Source organism: Chionomys nivalis, chromosome 26 (genome assembly GCF_950005125.1).
Source record: "Chionomys nivalis chromosome 26, mChiNiv1.1, whole genome shotgun sequence".
NCBI lineage: Eukaryota > Metazoa > Chordata > Mammalia > Rodentia > Cricetidae > Chionomys > Chionomys nivalis.
Window position 1 is genome coordinate 15,135,613 of NC_080111.1, and position 17,102 is coordinate 15,152,714.

Genomic DNA, 17,102 nt, shown 5'->3' on the forward strand with positions numbered 1-17,102 from the left:
CTTCATGGGGCTGTGGTTGGTAGAGTACTTTCGTAGCACTCACAGATGTCTGGATTTGAACTACATGTGGTGGTATACACCTGTTATACCAGGTAGAGGCAGGAATATCAGAAGTTCAAGGTCATCCTAGGCTATATAGCAAAATAGGAAGATAGATGTCAACCTGCGCCACCTAGTACCCTGTCTGTAAAGAAAGCAAACAGAAAAGAGAGAGAGAATGAGAGAGAGTAGGAGGGGAGGAAAGAAAAAAGAAAAGAAATAGAAAGAAACACACTTCCTGCTTCATTCTACAGAGCAGTGTGAAGATCCATAGGTGTAGTATGGGTAATTATGTTCTTCAATTTTGGATCACATTTGTATTTCCTAACGATACTCATTTTAGCAAATCTGCAATGCTGGCTTGTAATAGAATATTCAAAGGTCTAAATAAAGGTAATCTAATGACAACATTTTATACTCTTGGAAAATAGGGTAAAGAAGAAGAGCCCTTCTGAACTATTTATAAGTCCTAAATAAGGCACCTTCCTTATAAAAGATTAAACTCCACCGTGGACACCTAAGAAAAGAGAAAGAAAATAACACCCAAAAGGCTCACTGGTCTGAAACAAACTCTTACCAGTGGCCAAAGTAGAGACACCTCCAGAGAAAAACAATCTAGCGTTTGAGAAAGCAGACTAAAAAGTGGTAGACACAGTCCCTCTTTTCAAGGAAGAGCCTAAAAGATTCCTCGATGCTTATAGCATATTTATTTGTTTTCCATATTTACAGCATATTTATTATCCTCCCTCTTTTGAATTAGGCTTCCCCGATGCTTACACATGTTTAACTCCTTTGCAACTATGGAGTTTCAGGAGATTCCAGCACATGGCCTTCATTGCCTCTGTTTATTAACCATAGAACTGGAGATATTATGGATGATGATTGAAAAGTTACTTTTGAAGACTGTACAGAAGGTGACAGCCTCCCTGGACATTCTTTGTCCTGTGACCCTGAGCAAATCGCTTCCATTTCCCTAGGCTGTGGTTTCATGTTCTAGGATTGGCTATTGTGACTGTTCTTAGGACCTAATAAGAAGCTGTTTCTAAAGTACTTGTTTACATCCTCGGCTCAAGCCTGGTAGAAGCGGAGAGAAGCACTAATCTAGTTAGTAAATACTGTTCATGTATCCAGGCAATAGCTTCCCCAGCAACACTTACACTTAGGCTACAAGATGGTGGGGAGAGAAGTCAAGACAGGGCGTCACTGCTGAGCTCACATTACCTGGGCCTCCCGTGGTCTGATGATCATATAGGCTTGGAGGTAGTGTAATTAAGGAAGTCATAGCTGACTCACGATGTTGTTGTCACCTACACTGAGAAGTTGTATCTTGCATAAGCCTAAGGATTATTATAATTGTGGCTTCTTGGAGAGAGGGTGACAGCAAACTCGAGCTTCCTGTTAGAGACGAGCTGTGACAATGTGGTTGGCACAAAGGGCAAGCCCAAGGGTGTGTTTCAAACTCGTAGCATGAGCATCAAATCCCCAAGCCAGTGAAGTTTTCCTTAGACCCTTGAAACCACATTTTAAACGGGGCAGTTCCAGTATTTTCTTTCCCCAGCCACAGTGATGATGTCACTAAAGGAACATTTTCAGAGATCTTCTACAAGGGTCAAAGCAGCATATCTAATTTTTTAATTCATACCCACTTCTTCCTGGTCAAGGAAAACATTAAGTCCTTTTGTTGATATTTCTAAGGTTTTAAAGGTCTCATTTCTCACTGAATGTAAATTTTAGATATTTGGTTCCTTTATCCTTTAATGTAGTAAATTCTCCTCTGTAAAGCCATTTTACAAATATTTTCAAAGCCTTCACTCTACCAATAATATGTTTTCTAAACTGCCAGAGAAGGTGATTTGTAGCTGAGAAAAGGAAAAGATAAATGAAAAGTATAGATGTAAAATCTGAAAATAATATGGCCTGCTGTGCCAGTCATGATATTGAGTCGCAGTATGGAGAGCCAGAGGGTAGAGGATGTGGCGTCGTTAACATCCTGCCTCCCAGTTTGTTATCTGCAGACATTTGCTCTTGTCCCATCTACACAAATAATGTATTGTGCACACACATAAGCCTATAGCCATAAATATAGACACACAACACATTATGCTTTGTAATTATAGGATATTATTGAAGCAACTGGAGGGAAAAACAGATACCAAAATACTAATACAGCATTTATTATGTGCCAGGCCATTTCTAGGGCATTTATACGGAATATGTCATTTGGACATACACTGACCCAGAAAGGCTCCCTACTTTGCTGGTTTAATTCTAGAGGTTGAGAACATGAGGCCGGGGACTAACAGCTAGACCAGTTGCATATAGCTGGTGAAGCCCAAGGGCTGCCTCCAGTGCTGTTCCCATAACCATGACAAAGTCTGCCTCCATGTAGGCACATGCCATGTTTGCTCTGTGCCCTCAGGGAATTCATGGTGGTCTGTTTTCTTCTATACAGTATTCTTGTGATTCAGCTCAGACAGAGAACATCAAAGGCTCCCAAGGAAGCCAGTCGCTTCCTTTGCATTGCCACTCCAAGTCAAATCACTCACGTGTTAGGACCTCCGTGATGGAATCTCCAGACATTTCTAAATGATGCTTTCTATCCTCGAGACTTGTTTGTAGTAAGGGTTGGCCTCTGGTCTTGGGGACTGTCCTTTATCTGCTTCACTCAGACATTTATCACACTGGAAAACCACAGTGTCCATCAGAGAAATGGAACTGGGACAAAGAACAGCTCAGAATAGCAGGGATAATCATGGGCTTAGCTCTGTGGCCTAGATGTCATGATTCTTACTTAGTATTCAGCTTTCTCGTCAGTAAACTTGGTGGGGGAACAGAGACTTGCCTTCCAATTACTGATCATTACCCATGGTATGTTAATGTTTCCCATTGTACCATAGTTAATTGTCTGACTGTCAAGTGAGGCACACCGTATCCATGTTGACAGGCTTAAGGAGGGGAGCAACTGTTCAAGATCTTGTTTCAGCCCCAGAGTCCATCTTCTCTCTCCAAGTGCATCTCCTCGGTACAGAATGTCCAAGCAGAGCAAACCTGTAGAGATTCTATGGAGTGGACAGAGGAAAATGCAAAGAAAGACATCTCTGCAGCTTGACTGCTACACAGCTTGTTCCTAGCAGACTTAGGACTAGATGCTGGCCATCCTGGGCCATCTGAGAACTCTGTTCATTTTTCCTTGTGAACGCCCTTGAATAACCTTGACTAAAGCTGCAGTGGAGAGTCACAGATGTTAACCAGATGTTCCCCTATATATCACTTCACCTTCCCCGTTTTTACAATTGGGACAATTATGATTCAAAAGGGGTGATATCCCAAGGATAACAGCCAAGGCCTCTGTCCCGTATTCCGAGGTCTCCCTGTAAGATGCTTGTTGTCTCTTGTGTCTTGAAGGAAGTAGGGGTCTGCATTGCTATTGGTATTGACTCTTTCTCCTTGTTAGAATGTCTGTATCAGTATTGTTATTTGCCAGTATGATCACTTACTATGTCTATTTTTATTTTTTCCTAGCTGTCCCAACTAAGTCAGAGTTGGCAGTTGAAATTTTGGAGAAAGGTCAGGTTCGGTTTTGGATGCAGGCTGAGAAGCTGTCTGGCAATGCCAAAGTCAACTACATATTTAACGAGAAGGAAATTTTTGAAGGACCGGTAGGCTTTCCCCTCCCTATTTTTTCCAATTAAAAATATTTATATTTTTATTTTTAAAAATAATTTCATCCATTGTACTATATATACATCATTTCTATCCCTCCAACCCCTTCTCCAACTCCTCCCATGCTCTCCTGCTCCCTTTTAAGTTCATGACCTCTTAATACAACCTGCCGAGTCCATTTAGTGTGGTTTGTATATGTATGTGTTTTGGGTTGACTACCTGGGACTGGATAACCTATCAGGGGGCTCATCCTAGGAAAGACTGTTTCTCCCTCTCTTGGCAGCCATTGCTTGCCCATAGCTCTCATTTAGGGGTGAGGCCTTATGAGATTTCCCCCCATCTATATTGGCATATCAACCGTGAAGGCCTTGTTTGGGTGCCATATTGCTGAAATTTCAAAATATTCATAATCAATTCCTGTCTAATTCATATACTCACATAATGTTCCCTTTTCCAGGAATAAGATTTTTAAGCAATTTTCTTAGTTGTCTAGAAATTTTAAAATTATGGTTCTTTGGCGTTCATTTTAATTTTATCAGGGTTATTGCCTTCAAAGCCAAATGTTTTCCTTTCTGTTTTCTCTCTCTTTATCTTTTCACATTGAAGAAATACAAGATGCACATTGACCGGAACACAGGCATTATTGAAATGTTCATGGAGAAGCTGCAGGATGAGGACGAGGGAACATACACATTCCAGATTCAAGATGGAAAAGCAACTGGCCATTCTACTCTTGTTCTGATTGGAGATGGTAAGAATTCTGAGGGACAGTCAGTGAACACTTGGCTACTTATTTCGATGCAAATACCTCATGGCTTAAAAGAGATCCCGTGACTGGCATCTGGAACTGTTTAGTGAATCCTGAGTCAAATTACAAAATCTAGTAAATACTTGCCATAGTATCCCATTACAAAATCTAGTCAGTACTTTCCACAGTATCCCTTTACAGTAGCTAGTCAATACTTCCCAGAGTATCCCATTGCAAAATCTACTCAATGCTTCCCATAGTATCCATTACAAAATCTAGTCAGTACTTCCCGCAGTATCCATTACAAAATCTAGTCAGTACTTCCCATAGTATCCCATTGCCTTGAAATGAACATTACTATTACTTTAAAAAAAAAAAACACCAAAATTGTTCCTGATTTTCAGGCATGACTGGACTTAGTTTCACATGCAAACAAGTACTTATTACTAAATTCTCCAGCCTAGAAAGCTGCAGTACAGACAGAACCATATATATATATATATATATATATATATATATATATATATATATCTACCTCAGTAACAAACCATGACACCATTTTTTAACAATATGTGCTTACTCTAAGTTATTAAACTCTGGAAAGAAAGATGTAAAAGTACTGAATGTGTGCAATCTGTCGGTCATATATTGTAACTAGACTGCAGAGGGCAGCTGTGATAAACGCCTGTGAAAGCCAACATGGCTTAAACAGTGGCACTTCCACAAGCTGCGAAGACTGATGGATGTCTATATTTGTAACAGCCAGTGTGGCTTCATCATTTCCTGTCTTGGCAGCTGTGTGTGTGTGTGTGTGTGTGTGTGTGTGTGTGTGTGTGTGTGTGTAAGGTAGAGAACAGTTAGTAAAGATACCCAATGTCTACTTCTGCCCCTACACACACACTCACACACACACACACACTCACTCACAGACTCGCATATACACAAAGCTATTTAGTTTTCAAAGGCTGTCTCTATAAAAATCAGAACAAGCAGGGCCGTCACAATCTCTGAGTACCATAGTAATGAAAATAGGCCACTTAGCATAGTGGTTGTTGTGTGTATTCATGCTGCTCAATTCAATTTCACACTTCCTTGTTTTTCAATTTCTAGTTTATAAGACGCTCCAGAAAGAAGCTGAATTCCAGCGACAAGAATGGATCAGGAAACAAGGTGAAAATAGACATTTTTTTTTTTATAAAATATTCCAAGTTATTTCTACAGCAAAGTTAAGTGAACAGCACTGGTTATGTAAATGCATGGTAAGATAATAATTTAAAATAGTTGTTATTAAATATGTAGACATTAACGTATTTTAAAACTAAATTCACGATTTTAAGAAAATCTTACTTCAAACATAAATCACCTCAAGATTTAAGATGAGCTTTAGTCTTGCATTTACAGCTAATTAAAAGATTTCTTATGTCATTAAAATTTCCCAGGCCCCCATTTTGCTGAGTATTTGAGCTGGGAAGTGACTGGTGAATGTAACGTGCTATTGAAATGCAAGGTAAGGGGGGACATGGGGACCGTGGGAGAGGGTTGAAAGAGAGGGGAGAGGCAGGGAGGGCAGCAGAGAAAATGTATAGCTCAATAAAATCAATAAAAAAAAATTTAAAAGAAATGCAAGGTAGGAGATGGACGCATTTTTAATACTCTTCTCAGGAGCAATAAAGATGAGACTGTATGTGGAACAGGACCCGTTTTTCCTCTTCCGCTATTTAATCCAGAGTGATGAACAACAGGCGCTGTGCTGTTGACTGCTCTGAGTAAACCAACAGGAAACTGTGATAGGGAAGGTGTCACCCTGAGCTACAGACCATGAACTCTCCAGCCACAGCTTTAGCGTCCCTTCTCCAAAGTGATTTGCATCATAAGTGCTTGGTGTTTAGGGCTAATTTTGTTTTATTTGGGATTTTGAAATATTTCTTTTATTTTGTTTGTATAATGAAATGTCTGAGAGAACTCAAATCCAAATATAAAATTCATTTATGTTTCACATATATTTAGACATAACCTGAAGGCATTCCGTGCATTATTTTGAATAATTTTGCGCATGAAGCAGGGATTTGCGGTGTGGAATGTTCCACTTGTGGTTCCATGCTCCACTGGCTTGGTGTTATGTGTCAACTTGACACAAGCTAGAGTCATCAGAGAGGAAGGAGCCTCAGCTGAGGAAATGCCTTCAGGAGATCCAGCCATAAGGCATTTTCTCAATTAGTGATCAATGGGGGAAGAGCCCAGCCTATGGTAGGTGGTGTCTTCCCTGGGCTGCTGGTCCTGGGTTCTATGTGAATGCAGGCATAGAACCATAGAAGCAAGCCATGGGAAGCAAACCAGTAAACGGCCATGGCCCCTGCATCAGCTCCTGCCTCCAGGATCCTGCCCTGCCTGAGTTCCTGTCCTGACTTCCTTCAGTGAAGAACAGCAATGGAGAAGTATAAGCCAGATAACCCTGTCCTCCCCAATCTGCTTTTTGGTCATGGTGTTTTGTTACAGCTATAGAACCCCTAACTAAGACACGTGCTGATGATCAGAAAGCTGCAGATTGTGGAGCCATGCATGGGTTTGGCCTTTAGGTTAGGGTGGCCACCTTCTGTCAATGGCAGAAGGTCACACGCTGCTTTCATTTTATGCTAAATCTGCGTTCTAAGTGGTGGACTGTTCCTGGCCCACTCCAACTCCTGTCTTACCTGGTGAGCTTCTCTAAGTCATGAGATTTGCACAGAAACATGGCTGAGTGTGCCCAGCTGTGTCTCCCTGTCTCGCCTCCCTGCTCCCTTCAGGGACTGGAATTGGGAACCGTCCATGGTCTTAGCCTCTGGGAAGATGGGTGAGGAGGGATTCAAAACAGCATTCTAAGCTGCTTACACTTAGCATTTCATTTTTAGCTGAGGAAATCGTTGAGAGTTTAAAGGGTTTGGGGCTGTAGCTCAGGGGCAGAGCACTTGTCTAGCATGTACAAGGCCCTGAATTTAGTCCCTAATTCTGAATTAAGACTTTGGGGAGCTGAGCATGATGGTGCCATCATATCTACTCAGGAGGATCCTTTAGGCCTAGGACCTAGAGGACAGCCTGGGGTTATATAGCAAGACCATCCAACTCAGAAAAGAAGTTTTTCCCCAATTAAAATGAAATTTTAGCGAAGGAGTTGTTAGGTTAAGTAGACTGGGGTCATGATGACTCAAGACAGGAACCATGGATCTGGCATAGTCATAAAACTGGAGCCAAAGTACCCAGTCCCTGCTAGCCCTGATAAAGTCAAAGAAGCAGGAACTTGGCAGACCTATGTAAGAAAAATCAATTCTAGATTTCTGCCCCTCGGGAAATGATAAACTTGAAAAACTCATTCTCAGCAGCCCCTGGAACCTACAGCCTCCTTGTCACCATCCTTCCTGCAATTGGCCTGCGGCTCTCACTCAGCTTCTCGTCTGCGTGGTGTCTCCACAACCCACCCTTCCCTGAAGCCGCCTGTCCGGTCCTTCTCCTTTTGTGCTACCTGTGGCTGTCTAGGCGGTGGGCTCTGGAGTCCTCTTCTAATGACTTCTCATCAGCAGAACCAGATGCTTCTCCAGGTTCTGAACAGCAAAGAGGAGCCTAAGAGTAGTAATGGCTGTCCACACATCACCTGTCATGCTGCTGCTCTGAGGCCCAAAGTGGCCTTCTGCTCATCCCAAGGCCCTATTTAATCATCTCAGTCTGATCTGAACAAACCTTCTATTGTAGCTCTTTGTTACATCACTGGGGGAACTCATGCAAATTTAGCAATTTACTATTCTACTTTATACTTCATGGAGTATGTGAGCTAAACGTTTAGACTCACGAGACTCACATGAGCCCCAGGTGGTTTACTCCAAAGGACTGAGAAAGAGCCCTAGCTTGCCCACAAAACACTGTTAGGCACTATTCCACTCCGGGACTCCACACACACAAATATTCCCTTTGCTACCCAAGGTGACAGCCCAGGAGACAAAGTCCACCTAGAGCAGGAGCTGAGGCACTCTGGCTTCAAGAAACCACAGAGAGATGGGGCTTCAGGGATGACTCAATGGATAAGAGCACTGGCTGAGGTGGGTGTGATGCCTTTATCCGAGCACTTGGAGACAGAGTGGATCTGTATAAGTTCTAGACCAGCTAAGGCTACATAATGAGACCCTGCTCAAAAACACCAAAAGGAGCAGTGGTTGCTCTTATAGAGGACCTAGCTTCAGTTCCAAACACACACGTGGCAGCTCATAACTGTCTGTGACTCAGTTCTAGGGGATTCAACATCCTCTTCTGGGTTCTGTGAGTACCAGATGTACATGTGGTACATATATATCCATGCAGACGACACACACATACATGATTGGTATGCTCATAATTCATAAATTGGACCTCCTGAAATTGAGAAGCTTCTATAAAGCAAAGGACATGGTCAACAAGACAAAACAGCAACCTACAGATTGGGAAAAGATCTTCACCAATCCCACATCACATCGGACAGTGGACTGATCTCCAAAATATACAAAGAACTCAAGAAACTTGACATCAAAAGGACAAATTATCCAATAAAAAATGGGGTACAGACCTAAACAGAGAACTCTGAACAGATGAATCTCAAATGGCTAAAAGACACTTAAGGAAATGCTCAACATCCTTAACCATCAGAGAAATCAAAACAACTCAGAGATTCTATCTTACACCTGCCAGAATGACCAAGATCAACAACACTGATGGCAGCTTATGCTGGAGAGGATGTGGGGTAAGGGAAACACTCCTCCATTGCTGGTGGGAGTGCAAACTTGAACAGCTGCTTTAGAAATCAGTATGGCGATTTCTCAGAAAATTAGGAAACAATCTACCTCAAAACCCAGCAATACCACTTTTGGGCATATACCCAAAGGATGCTCAATAATACCAAAAGACATGTGCTCAATTATGTTCATGGCAGCATTATTTGTAATAGCCAGAACCTGGAAACAACCTAAATGCCCATCAACAGAAGAATGGATAAAGAAAATGTGGTACATTTACACAATGGAGTACTACTCAGTGGTAAAAAAGAAAAAAAATACATCTTGAAATTGCGTGCAAATGGATGGATCTATTAAAAAACACATTGGCTGAAGTAATCCAGACGCAGAAAGATAAATATCATATGTACTCATTCATAAGTGGCTTTTAGACACAAAGCAAAGAAAAATTAGCCTACATTCCACAACCTCAGAGAACCTAGACAACAAAAAGGACCCTAAGAAAGACATACATGGATCTACCTAGGAAGGAGAAAAAGATAAGATCTCCTGTAAATTGGTAGTGTGGAGATCACTGGAAAGGGTAGAAGTAGAAGGGGATGGGAGAGGAAGGGAGGGGTGCAGAGAAAAATGTATAGCACAATAAACAATAAAAAGATTGGTATGCTCATCAAACCCAGAGCATTTCTAATTTTTTCCAGTCCAGATGCAGATTTTCAAGTTGGTTATCTTTATCTGTGTTACCTAGTAACACAATAGATTTCTGTAATTTAAAAACCAGTTAATAACCTTTTGTGTACTGACTTCACTCTTGTCTAAACAGTACTGCTTCTTATGTTCACTTACTAGATAAACTTTTTCAGGGTGTGTGTGTGTGTGTGTGTGTGTGTGTGTGTGTGTGTATGTTTTGCAGGGCCTTGTACTCCACCTCTGAGCTACGTCCACAACGTAGCTGAAATTCTTTCAGTGTAGGAAAACATGAATACTTTTGTTTATAATGAACATATAATTACGTTTTGGTTGCTGTGATAAAGCATCATGACCAAGGCATCTTATAAAAGACAATTTCATTTGAGCTTATGGTTCTTGAGGGTTAGAGTGTATGATGGCAGAGCAATGGATGGTGACAGGGACAGCTGAGAGCACACATGTCAAACAGAGCAAATGGCAGAGAGCACACTGGGAATATAAAGTGGTATATTATTTGTGTGGTTTTATTAAGACAGAGTTTTTTTGTAGTTTTGGAGCCTATCCTGGAACTAGCTTTTGTAGACCAGGCTGGTCTCGAACTCACAGAGATCCGCCTGCCTCTGCCTCCCGAGTGCTGGGATTAAAGGTGTGTGCCACCACCACCCGGCTATTTGTGTTTTAGTAAATAAAGTTTGCCTGAAGATCAGAGGGCAAAGCAGTCACACTAATCAGCCATACAGTGATGGCATGCACCTTTAATCCCAGGACTTGGTAGACAGAGGCAGACAGATCTCTGTGAGTTCTAGGCCACCCTGGGCTACACAAGATTGAATCTGTCTAAAAGACAAACAGAGTTCACACAAAGGTGATCCCAGCCTTGGGATCCCACACCTTTAATCCCAGCACCAGGGAGGTGGAAACAGAAGTGATATGGCTGGGTGGAGAGAGGAAGATAAAGGGGAAGAGACAGGAACTCAGTGGAGTGTGGAGTCTGAGGATTCATGGAGACAGGATCTCATCCTTTTGGTCTGAAGATTTGGTAAAGGTGAAAGATCTCTCTAGTGACTGGCTACTTTGCTTTTCTGATCTTCAGGTTGAACCCCATTATCTGTCTCTGGGTTTTTATTATTTGTGCTACAGGAATGGCAGGAAATCTTTTTAAACCTCAATGCCAATCCCCAGTGACATACCTCCACCTATAAGGCCACACCTCCTAATCCTTCCCAAACAGTTCTACCAACTGGGTACAAAGAATTCAAATATATGAGCCCATGGGGACCATTCTCACTTAAACCACCACAAGTAAACATTTCTCCATGCTTGTCAAGTAGTCATATGTCCTTTTACCAGCTGTTCAGTGTGATTTTTTTTTTGGGGGGGGGAGTTTCTGATTTTCATGAAGTCTTTACTATTTCCTACAATTTTAATTTTCAAGAAATACATGGATATATTCTTCTTTGTGAAAAATAATTCAAGTGTTGCAGAAAAAGCTCAGGATCCCTCTAAGAATATGCACTGGTTTTGTCCATCTGAGATTTATTTTATGATATATGGGTTAGGATCTAATGCACCTTTTCAAAATTGCTAAGTAATTAAGTTATTAAACCTCTCTTCTTTTTTTAAATGTATTTATAATCTCCCTTTGTCCATTTTATAAATTTTCAGATATATATTGGAGCTTATTCATCCTGTTATTCTGCTGTAGGAATTGACTATTTTAATGCTGTAGGAATTGTCTTTCTTTAGTTTTGGGGATTTTTATTTTTATTTTTATTTAAGCGTTTATGTTAATATATGGCATCCTTTCTTTTCATGTCTACCTAAGAACTCTGGACTGGAAGCAGGGTCTCACATGTTAGCCAGGCTGCTTTCAAACCCCTGGGCTCATGCAATCCTCTGATATCCTGGGACTGTTATACTTACCACCATGCTACGCTGGGCCAATGACTTTGTTTTAAAGTTGGAGAGTACTTCACTTCCTTGATTTCCCTTGATTTAATGGGTACATGGTACTTTTCTTTGGCATCAATTTTAAGCTGCTTTTGAAATAATGTAGTATTGCACATGCTGGCCTGATCCCTGATCTCCCCACTGCTTTGAGAATGAGCCTGGCAATGGGAGAGTTTCCAGTCTAGTTCAGTTGGTCCTGTATATTCTTACAGGAAGCAGTTCCACCAACCATTGCCACGTTACTGCATTTGTCATGGAAACACGATGCTAAGACGACTTTTCCCGCTGGAAACAGAGATCCTCTTGATAGGTTTAGTCACTGGTGTTCACCTTATTGCAACTCTTTCTCGACTGCAATAGCTTGGGACTGTTTCCTTTACAAATCTGTGTCTTCTGACTCTGTGTTTTTTTTTTCTAATTTAATACTCCAATACATTAAAAACTGCTTACCGTCATAGGAATAACATTTATTTTCTTATTTCAAGGAGGGCAATTATGATTCTTCCTACAGGTGGCAAATATTAAAAAGGAGACTCACATTGTGTGGTACAAAGATGAGCGGGAGATATCGGTGGATGAGAAGCATGACTTTAAGGATGGCATTTGCACCCTGCTCATCACAGAGGTGGGTGGCTACAGACATGAGAGCTGCCTCAGCAGAAACCGCATTCATCAGTTGTTCCATGCCTGAAGGACTCACCACAGCTTCCATCTAACTGCTAGAGGAACGTACTTACAATCCCAGTGGTGGAGATACGGAGAAAGATGGATCCCGGGGCTTTCTGGCCAGCTGGTCTGGCCGAGTTGGAGAGCTCCAGGTGCTAGTAAGCTCCGGGTGCCGGGTCGGAGCTGGAGATACGTCTCAGCAGTTGAGGGCACTAGTTACTCTTCCGGAGGACCTGGGTTTGATTTCCAGCTCTCGGTCATCTGTAACTCCAGTCCCAGGGGATCCAATGCCCTCTTCTTTTAACTTTCTTGTAATCCTTCCTCAGCTAAAATAGTTTGGGACTGATTTCTTTAGAGATCTGGGCCACTGTCCCCAGTCACAACACGCATATGGTGTAGAGACATATGTATAGTCAGAACACTCATACACATAAAATAAACTGTTAGACACAAACAAACATGGCAGCTGGCTTCTGAAGAGGAATACCCAAGGTTGATCTGTGGCCTCTATACACATGCATGTTGTATACACATCCATGCATACCCACATGTTGACAGAGCTTTCTGTTCCCCCAAGGTTCCGCAGTTGTTCAGTCCCCAAGAAACACACAGAGGTCTACATTAGTCATAAACAGGTTGGCCTATTAGCTCAGGCTTCTTATTAATTAATTCTTACATGTTAACTCATAATTCTTTTCTGTGTTAGCCATGTGGCTTGGTATCTTTCATCAGTGAGGCATTCTCACCTGTGTCCTCTACATCTGGGTGACAACTGCAGACTGAGCTTTCCTCTTCCCAGAATTCTCCTGTTCTCGTTGCCCCACCTCTACTTCCAGCCTGGTACTGGCCAATCGGCGTTTTATTAAAAATAATACAAGTGACAGGATAAAAGCCCATTGTCGCACAGTATACGCTCATACACACATGAACATATACTCACACACACACGCATATATGCACACACAGAGACACACAACTGCAGAACACACGTGAACTGTGATCAACTGTAATGTTCATTCTCTCCTCAGTTTTCCAAGAAGGATGCTGGATTTTATGAAGTTATCCTGAAAGATGACCGAGGAAAAGATAAGAGCAGACTGAAACTTGTGGATGAAGGTGACTACCAGCTGCTAGGGTCTGTCTTATGGGCTCCACAGCTACCAGAATTACGCCTGGAGCTGGGCTGGCCACAGAAGTCATGCTGATTTGTGTCCAGTGATTTTGGTTTAATTGAAATTCCAGCAGAGCAACCTACTGTTCTTTTTCAAAAATATTTTCCCTTTAGACTTCCTAGAAATCAAAAGTATACTTTTGATCCTTAGATAAATGTATAGCCCATAGAACTCTAGAAGGCTGTTTCCAATTTAAATCATCATTTTTCTCACAGCTGAACAAAAATGTTCTCGGATCAAAACCTTCTGTGAGGAACATACTAAAAAATGGTTCATTGTTAAGGGTGCTAAGAAAGATTTGTGTAGGAAATGTGAAGCCTTGCAGTTATTAGCAGAGCAAAGCAGCAGCTTCCAGTTTTCAGAGACTAAGGGCAAACATATCATGATAATTAGAAGCTACTTACAACCCTACCCCAAACCTCCAGTTCTCTTCCTCGGTACGGCAGGATTGAAGTCAAGCCGCAGAAGCCTTAGCGTCCAGCTCTCAGAAGAGGTGGGGGCCATCATATTATTGAACAGAGGACGTCCAAGCAACCTAGACAGTAAATTCATTAGGAGTTGATGTCACAGATAACAAACTCCTGTAATTCAAACAAAGGCGTCCCCAGACTTGAGAAGAGTGTTCCAAAGCCAACAGACTTCCTGGAAATCTCAGTGTGGCCTCTTCTAGAATGTTCCTATAACATTAGTTACAAACAAGTCAAAACAAGCAGAAATCTTTTTAAAACCTTATGAAAATTACGTTATTTCACCAAACCCACTAATTATCAGTAGGTCAGCAAATTTACCTCCCAACAAATGGCTTTCACCAGACAGGGAGTTTCCAAGAGCTAACAGCTTGAAAATAGACCTTATATGGAATATGCTCATGCTAAAGTTTTGCCTATGACCCTCTGTCTGCAGCCTTCCAGGAACTGATGACTGAAGTATGCAGGAAGATAGGTAAGTTCCCATTTCCTTCCCATAACAAGTGCTTCGGTATGCTCCTTTCTTACCGCGCTTGAACTGTGCTGTTTTCTTCCTCAGCTTTGTCCGCTACAGACCTGAAAATTCAGAGCACGGCGGAGGGCATCCGGCTGTATTCCTTTGTCACATACTACCTGGATGATTTGAAAGTTAACTGGTCCCACAAGTAAGTAAATGAAAACTGACTTGCTAGGTAGACCTCCCCCCCCCCACTGACCAGGACGAGGAATAAAAACAAAAATCCCACCCCTTCCTTACTGAGGGTTCATAGTGAGGAGCACAAGACAGAACCCCTTTCTTACTTCAGGTTAGATCTTTCTCTCAACCCATGCATAGTGAGGTACAGTAATGGCTACAGTATGTCCTTCTTCTGATAGAAATACCATCTTTCATAGACATCTCTGTAATGTAGCCGCCACCTGAGACAGCTATGTATAAGCCACCTCTGGTCTGCAGCCACCCAGAGCTCTGCTTGCAGCCCTCTCTATATCTGTACACCCAACCCATGTGATCTGAAACAAAACCGAAGCAGTGTGCACTAGGAGATTCCCAAGTTTCCTATAATCTGTGTTCGTAGCCATTTCCCATAGAAGTCTCATCCTGAGAAGAGCCCCGGCTTATCATTGTTGGCTATAGCAGCTGGCATAACTAGGCCTTAGCATCTTGCATCTTGTTTGCCCACCCTCAGAAGCCTTTGGGGACCTATGTTGAACTGGATTGAGTCTGGCATCTGTCTTAATCCTACGCTGCCTTTGTGGAATTATAGAGGAAATACATTCAAATTCACCCGGAATTCCATGGGTTTCTGAACCAAAATAGACTTCTCAATCTAATTCTGACAGTATACTCAACCTCTGGGCATCCTTGAGACATATTTGGCAGAAACAGAAAAGAGGCACGGTATAGACAATCTTTAGGGATGCAGCCTCCTCCAGATCAATTTTGGTTTAGACATTCATTCCAAACTGTTAACAGAAGTCCTTTAGCATCCCTTGAGGATACAGATAACAATGTCTGTTTGTATTGTAGCTTCACTGGGCACTAGCAGTCTGCTGGGCATTTCTCCAAGCCAGTAGACAGGTGGATTCTTTCATGACCCCAGCTCTGTGCAATAGGCATTTTCACCTCGGGGGAGAGGAAGCTCAAGCTGGGGGAGGTGACTCAAGTGTGCACACAGATAATTGAGCTGACAGCTATGCCCAGTCAGTCTGACTCTAGAGATAAGCTAGGTCATTGTAACACACACATATGCGCACATGCACACACGCACGCATGCATGCATGCACACAACTCCAGATTGCATGGAAAGTTTAGGATGAGAGGAGGAGACATGTATCTCTTAAGTATTATTTTTAAAAAGAGCCTAAGGCTAGTGGTATAGCTCAGTGTTAAAGTACTTGCCTAGCATGCATCAGACCCTGAGTTCAACCCCCAGCACCACAAAGAAGAAAGTAGGAAAAAAGAAAAAAAGTAAGCTGAACAGGCAACCAGAGCTGGTACTTGACTGTGCTCTTAGGCATTTTCTGAATTCTAAAAGTAAGAAGAAGCAAAATGCCAGTGTGGAAGGCTTGGGTTTGGGGTCCTTTGTTCTCTTTTTTCAGGAAATGTTGCAGGGAAGTGAGTATTAAAATTTAAAATAGACCCAAATCCTAGGAAATTCCTCTGTGACATCTAGGACATTATAATATATCAGTCTGAAGAATGAGGGGAGTAAAATTAGCCGGATCATCAATCAAAACACTGTGTCTTAGAGCTGTGAGATTGGGTAAAGGCACCTGGACCTGAGTTCCACCCCAGGACCTAGGTGGAAGGAAACAACACACACAGTAATAATCAAATAGATAAAAAACAGTATCTTTAAGTTGTGTCCTTTGAAAAGGAATCATTTATTCAAGGGCTGGAGAGAGAACGTAGTGTGAAGAGTACATACTTACCTTCCAGAGGACCCAAACTGAATTCCCAGAAACATGTCAAGTGTTCACAACCACCTCTAACTCCAGCTGCAGATCGGACAGCTCTGGCTTCAGTGCGCACCTACACTCACGTGGATATAATCTCCCCGACACAGATGCACATAACTAAAAGTAAATCTTTTTAAAATTTTTTTAAATGGGAGCATTAAAAAATATTTTAAGGAACTTGCTGTTAGAGTAGCAAGGCAGGAACTTCCTGCCTTTTGGTTTTGTCTACATGAACTTCTCTGATATTGATTTGTCCGTACACGGCTCAGGGGTTGAGAACTGTAATATTGTTTTCTGTAAGTCTGAGGCAAACTGAAAAAAACACACCTTAAAGAGAGTGAGAGCCCTGACTCTGTGTTTATCTTCCTTAGCAAGTCATTTAATTCTATGAATATCAGTTTCTCAAATATAATAGGAACAATAGAACCCATTCTGTCTGGAGTACTTAACATATAGAAAGCACCATTGTGCGAGCCAGCCAGAAACCAAATAACTCATGCAAAGCAGAGAACTT

The 17,102-nt window shown here is 41.9% G+C and overlaps 1 protein-coding gene across 3 annotated transcripts in view; it reads left to right on the top strand.

Moving 5' to 3' along the window:
- The window catches only part of Myom1 (myomesin 1), a 123,999-nt gene that overhangs the window by 97,218 nt on the left and 9,679 nt on the right, over nt 1-17,102 (top strand). For all 3 annotated transcript variants that reach the window (XM_057758397.1, XM_057758394.1, XM_057758395.1), the window contains 8 exons: nt 3,562-3,698; nt 4,309-4,453; nt 5,561-5,620; nt 5,890-5,957; nt 12,335-12,448; nt 13,518-13,605; nt 14,565-14,603; nt 14,688-14,793. In XM_057758397.1, the coding sequence (XP_057614380.1) occupies nt 3,562-3,698; nt 4,309-4,453; nt 5,561-5,620; nt 5,890-5,957; nt 12,335-12,448; nt 13,518-13,605; nt 14,565-14,603; nt 14,688-14,793 (757 nt within the window). The remainder of the gene's footprint in view (nt 1-3,561; nt 3,699-4,308; nt 4,454-5,560; nt 5,621-5,889; nt 5,958-12,334; nt 12,449-13,517; nt 13,606-14,564; nt 14,604-14,687; nt 14,794-17,102) is intronic.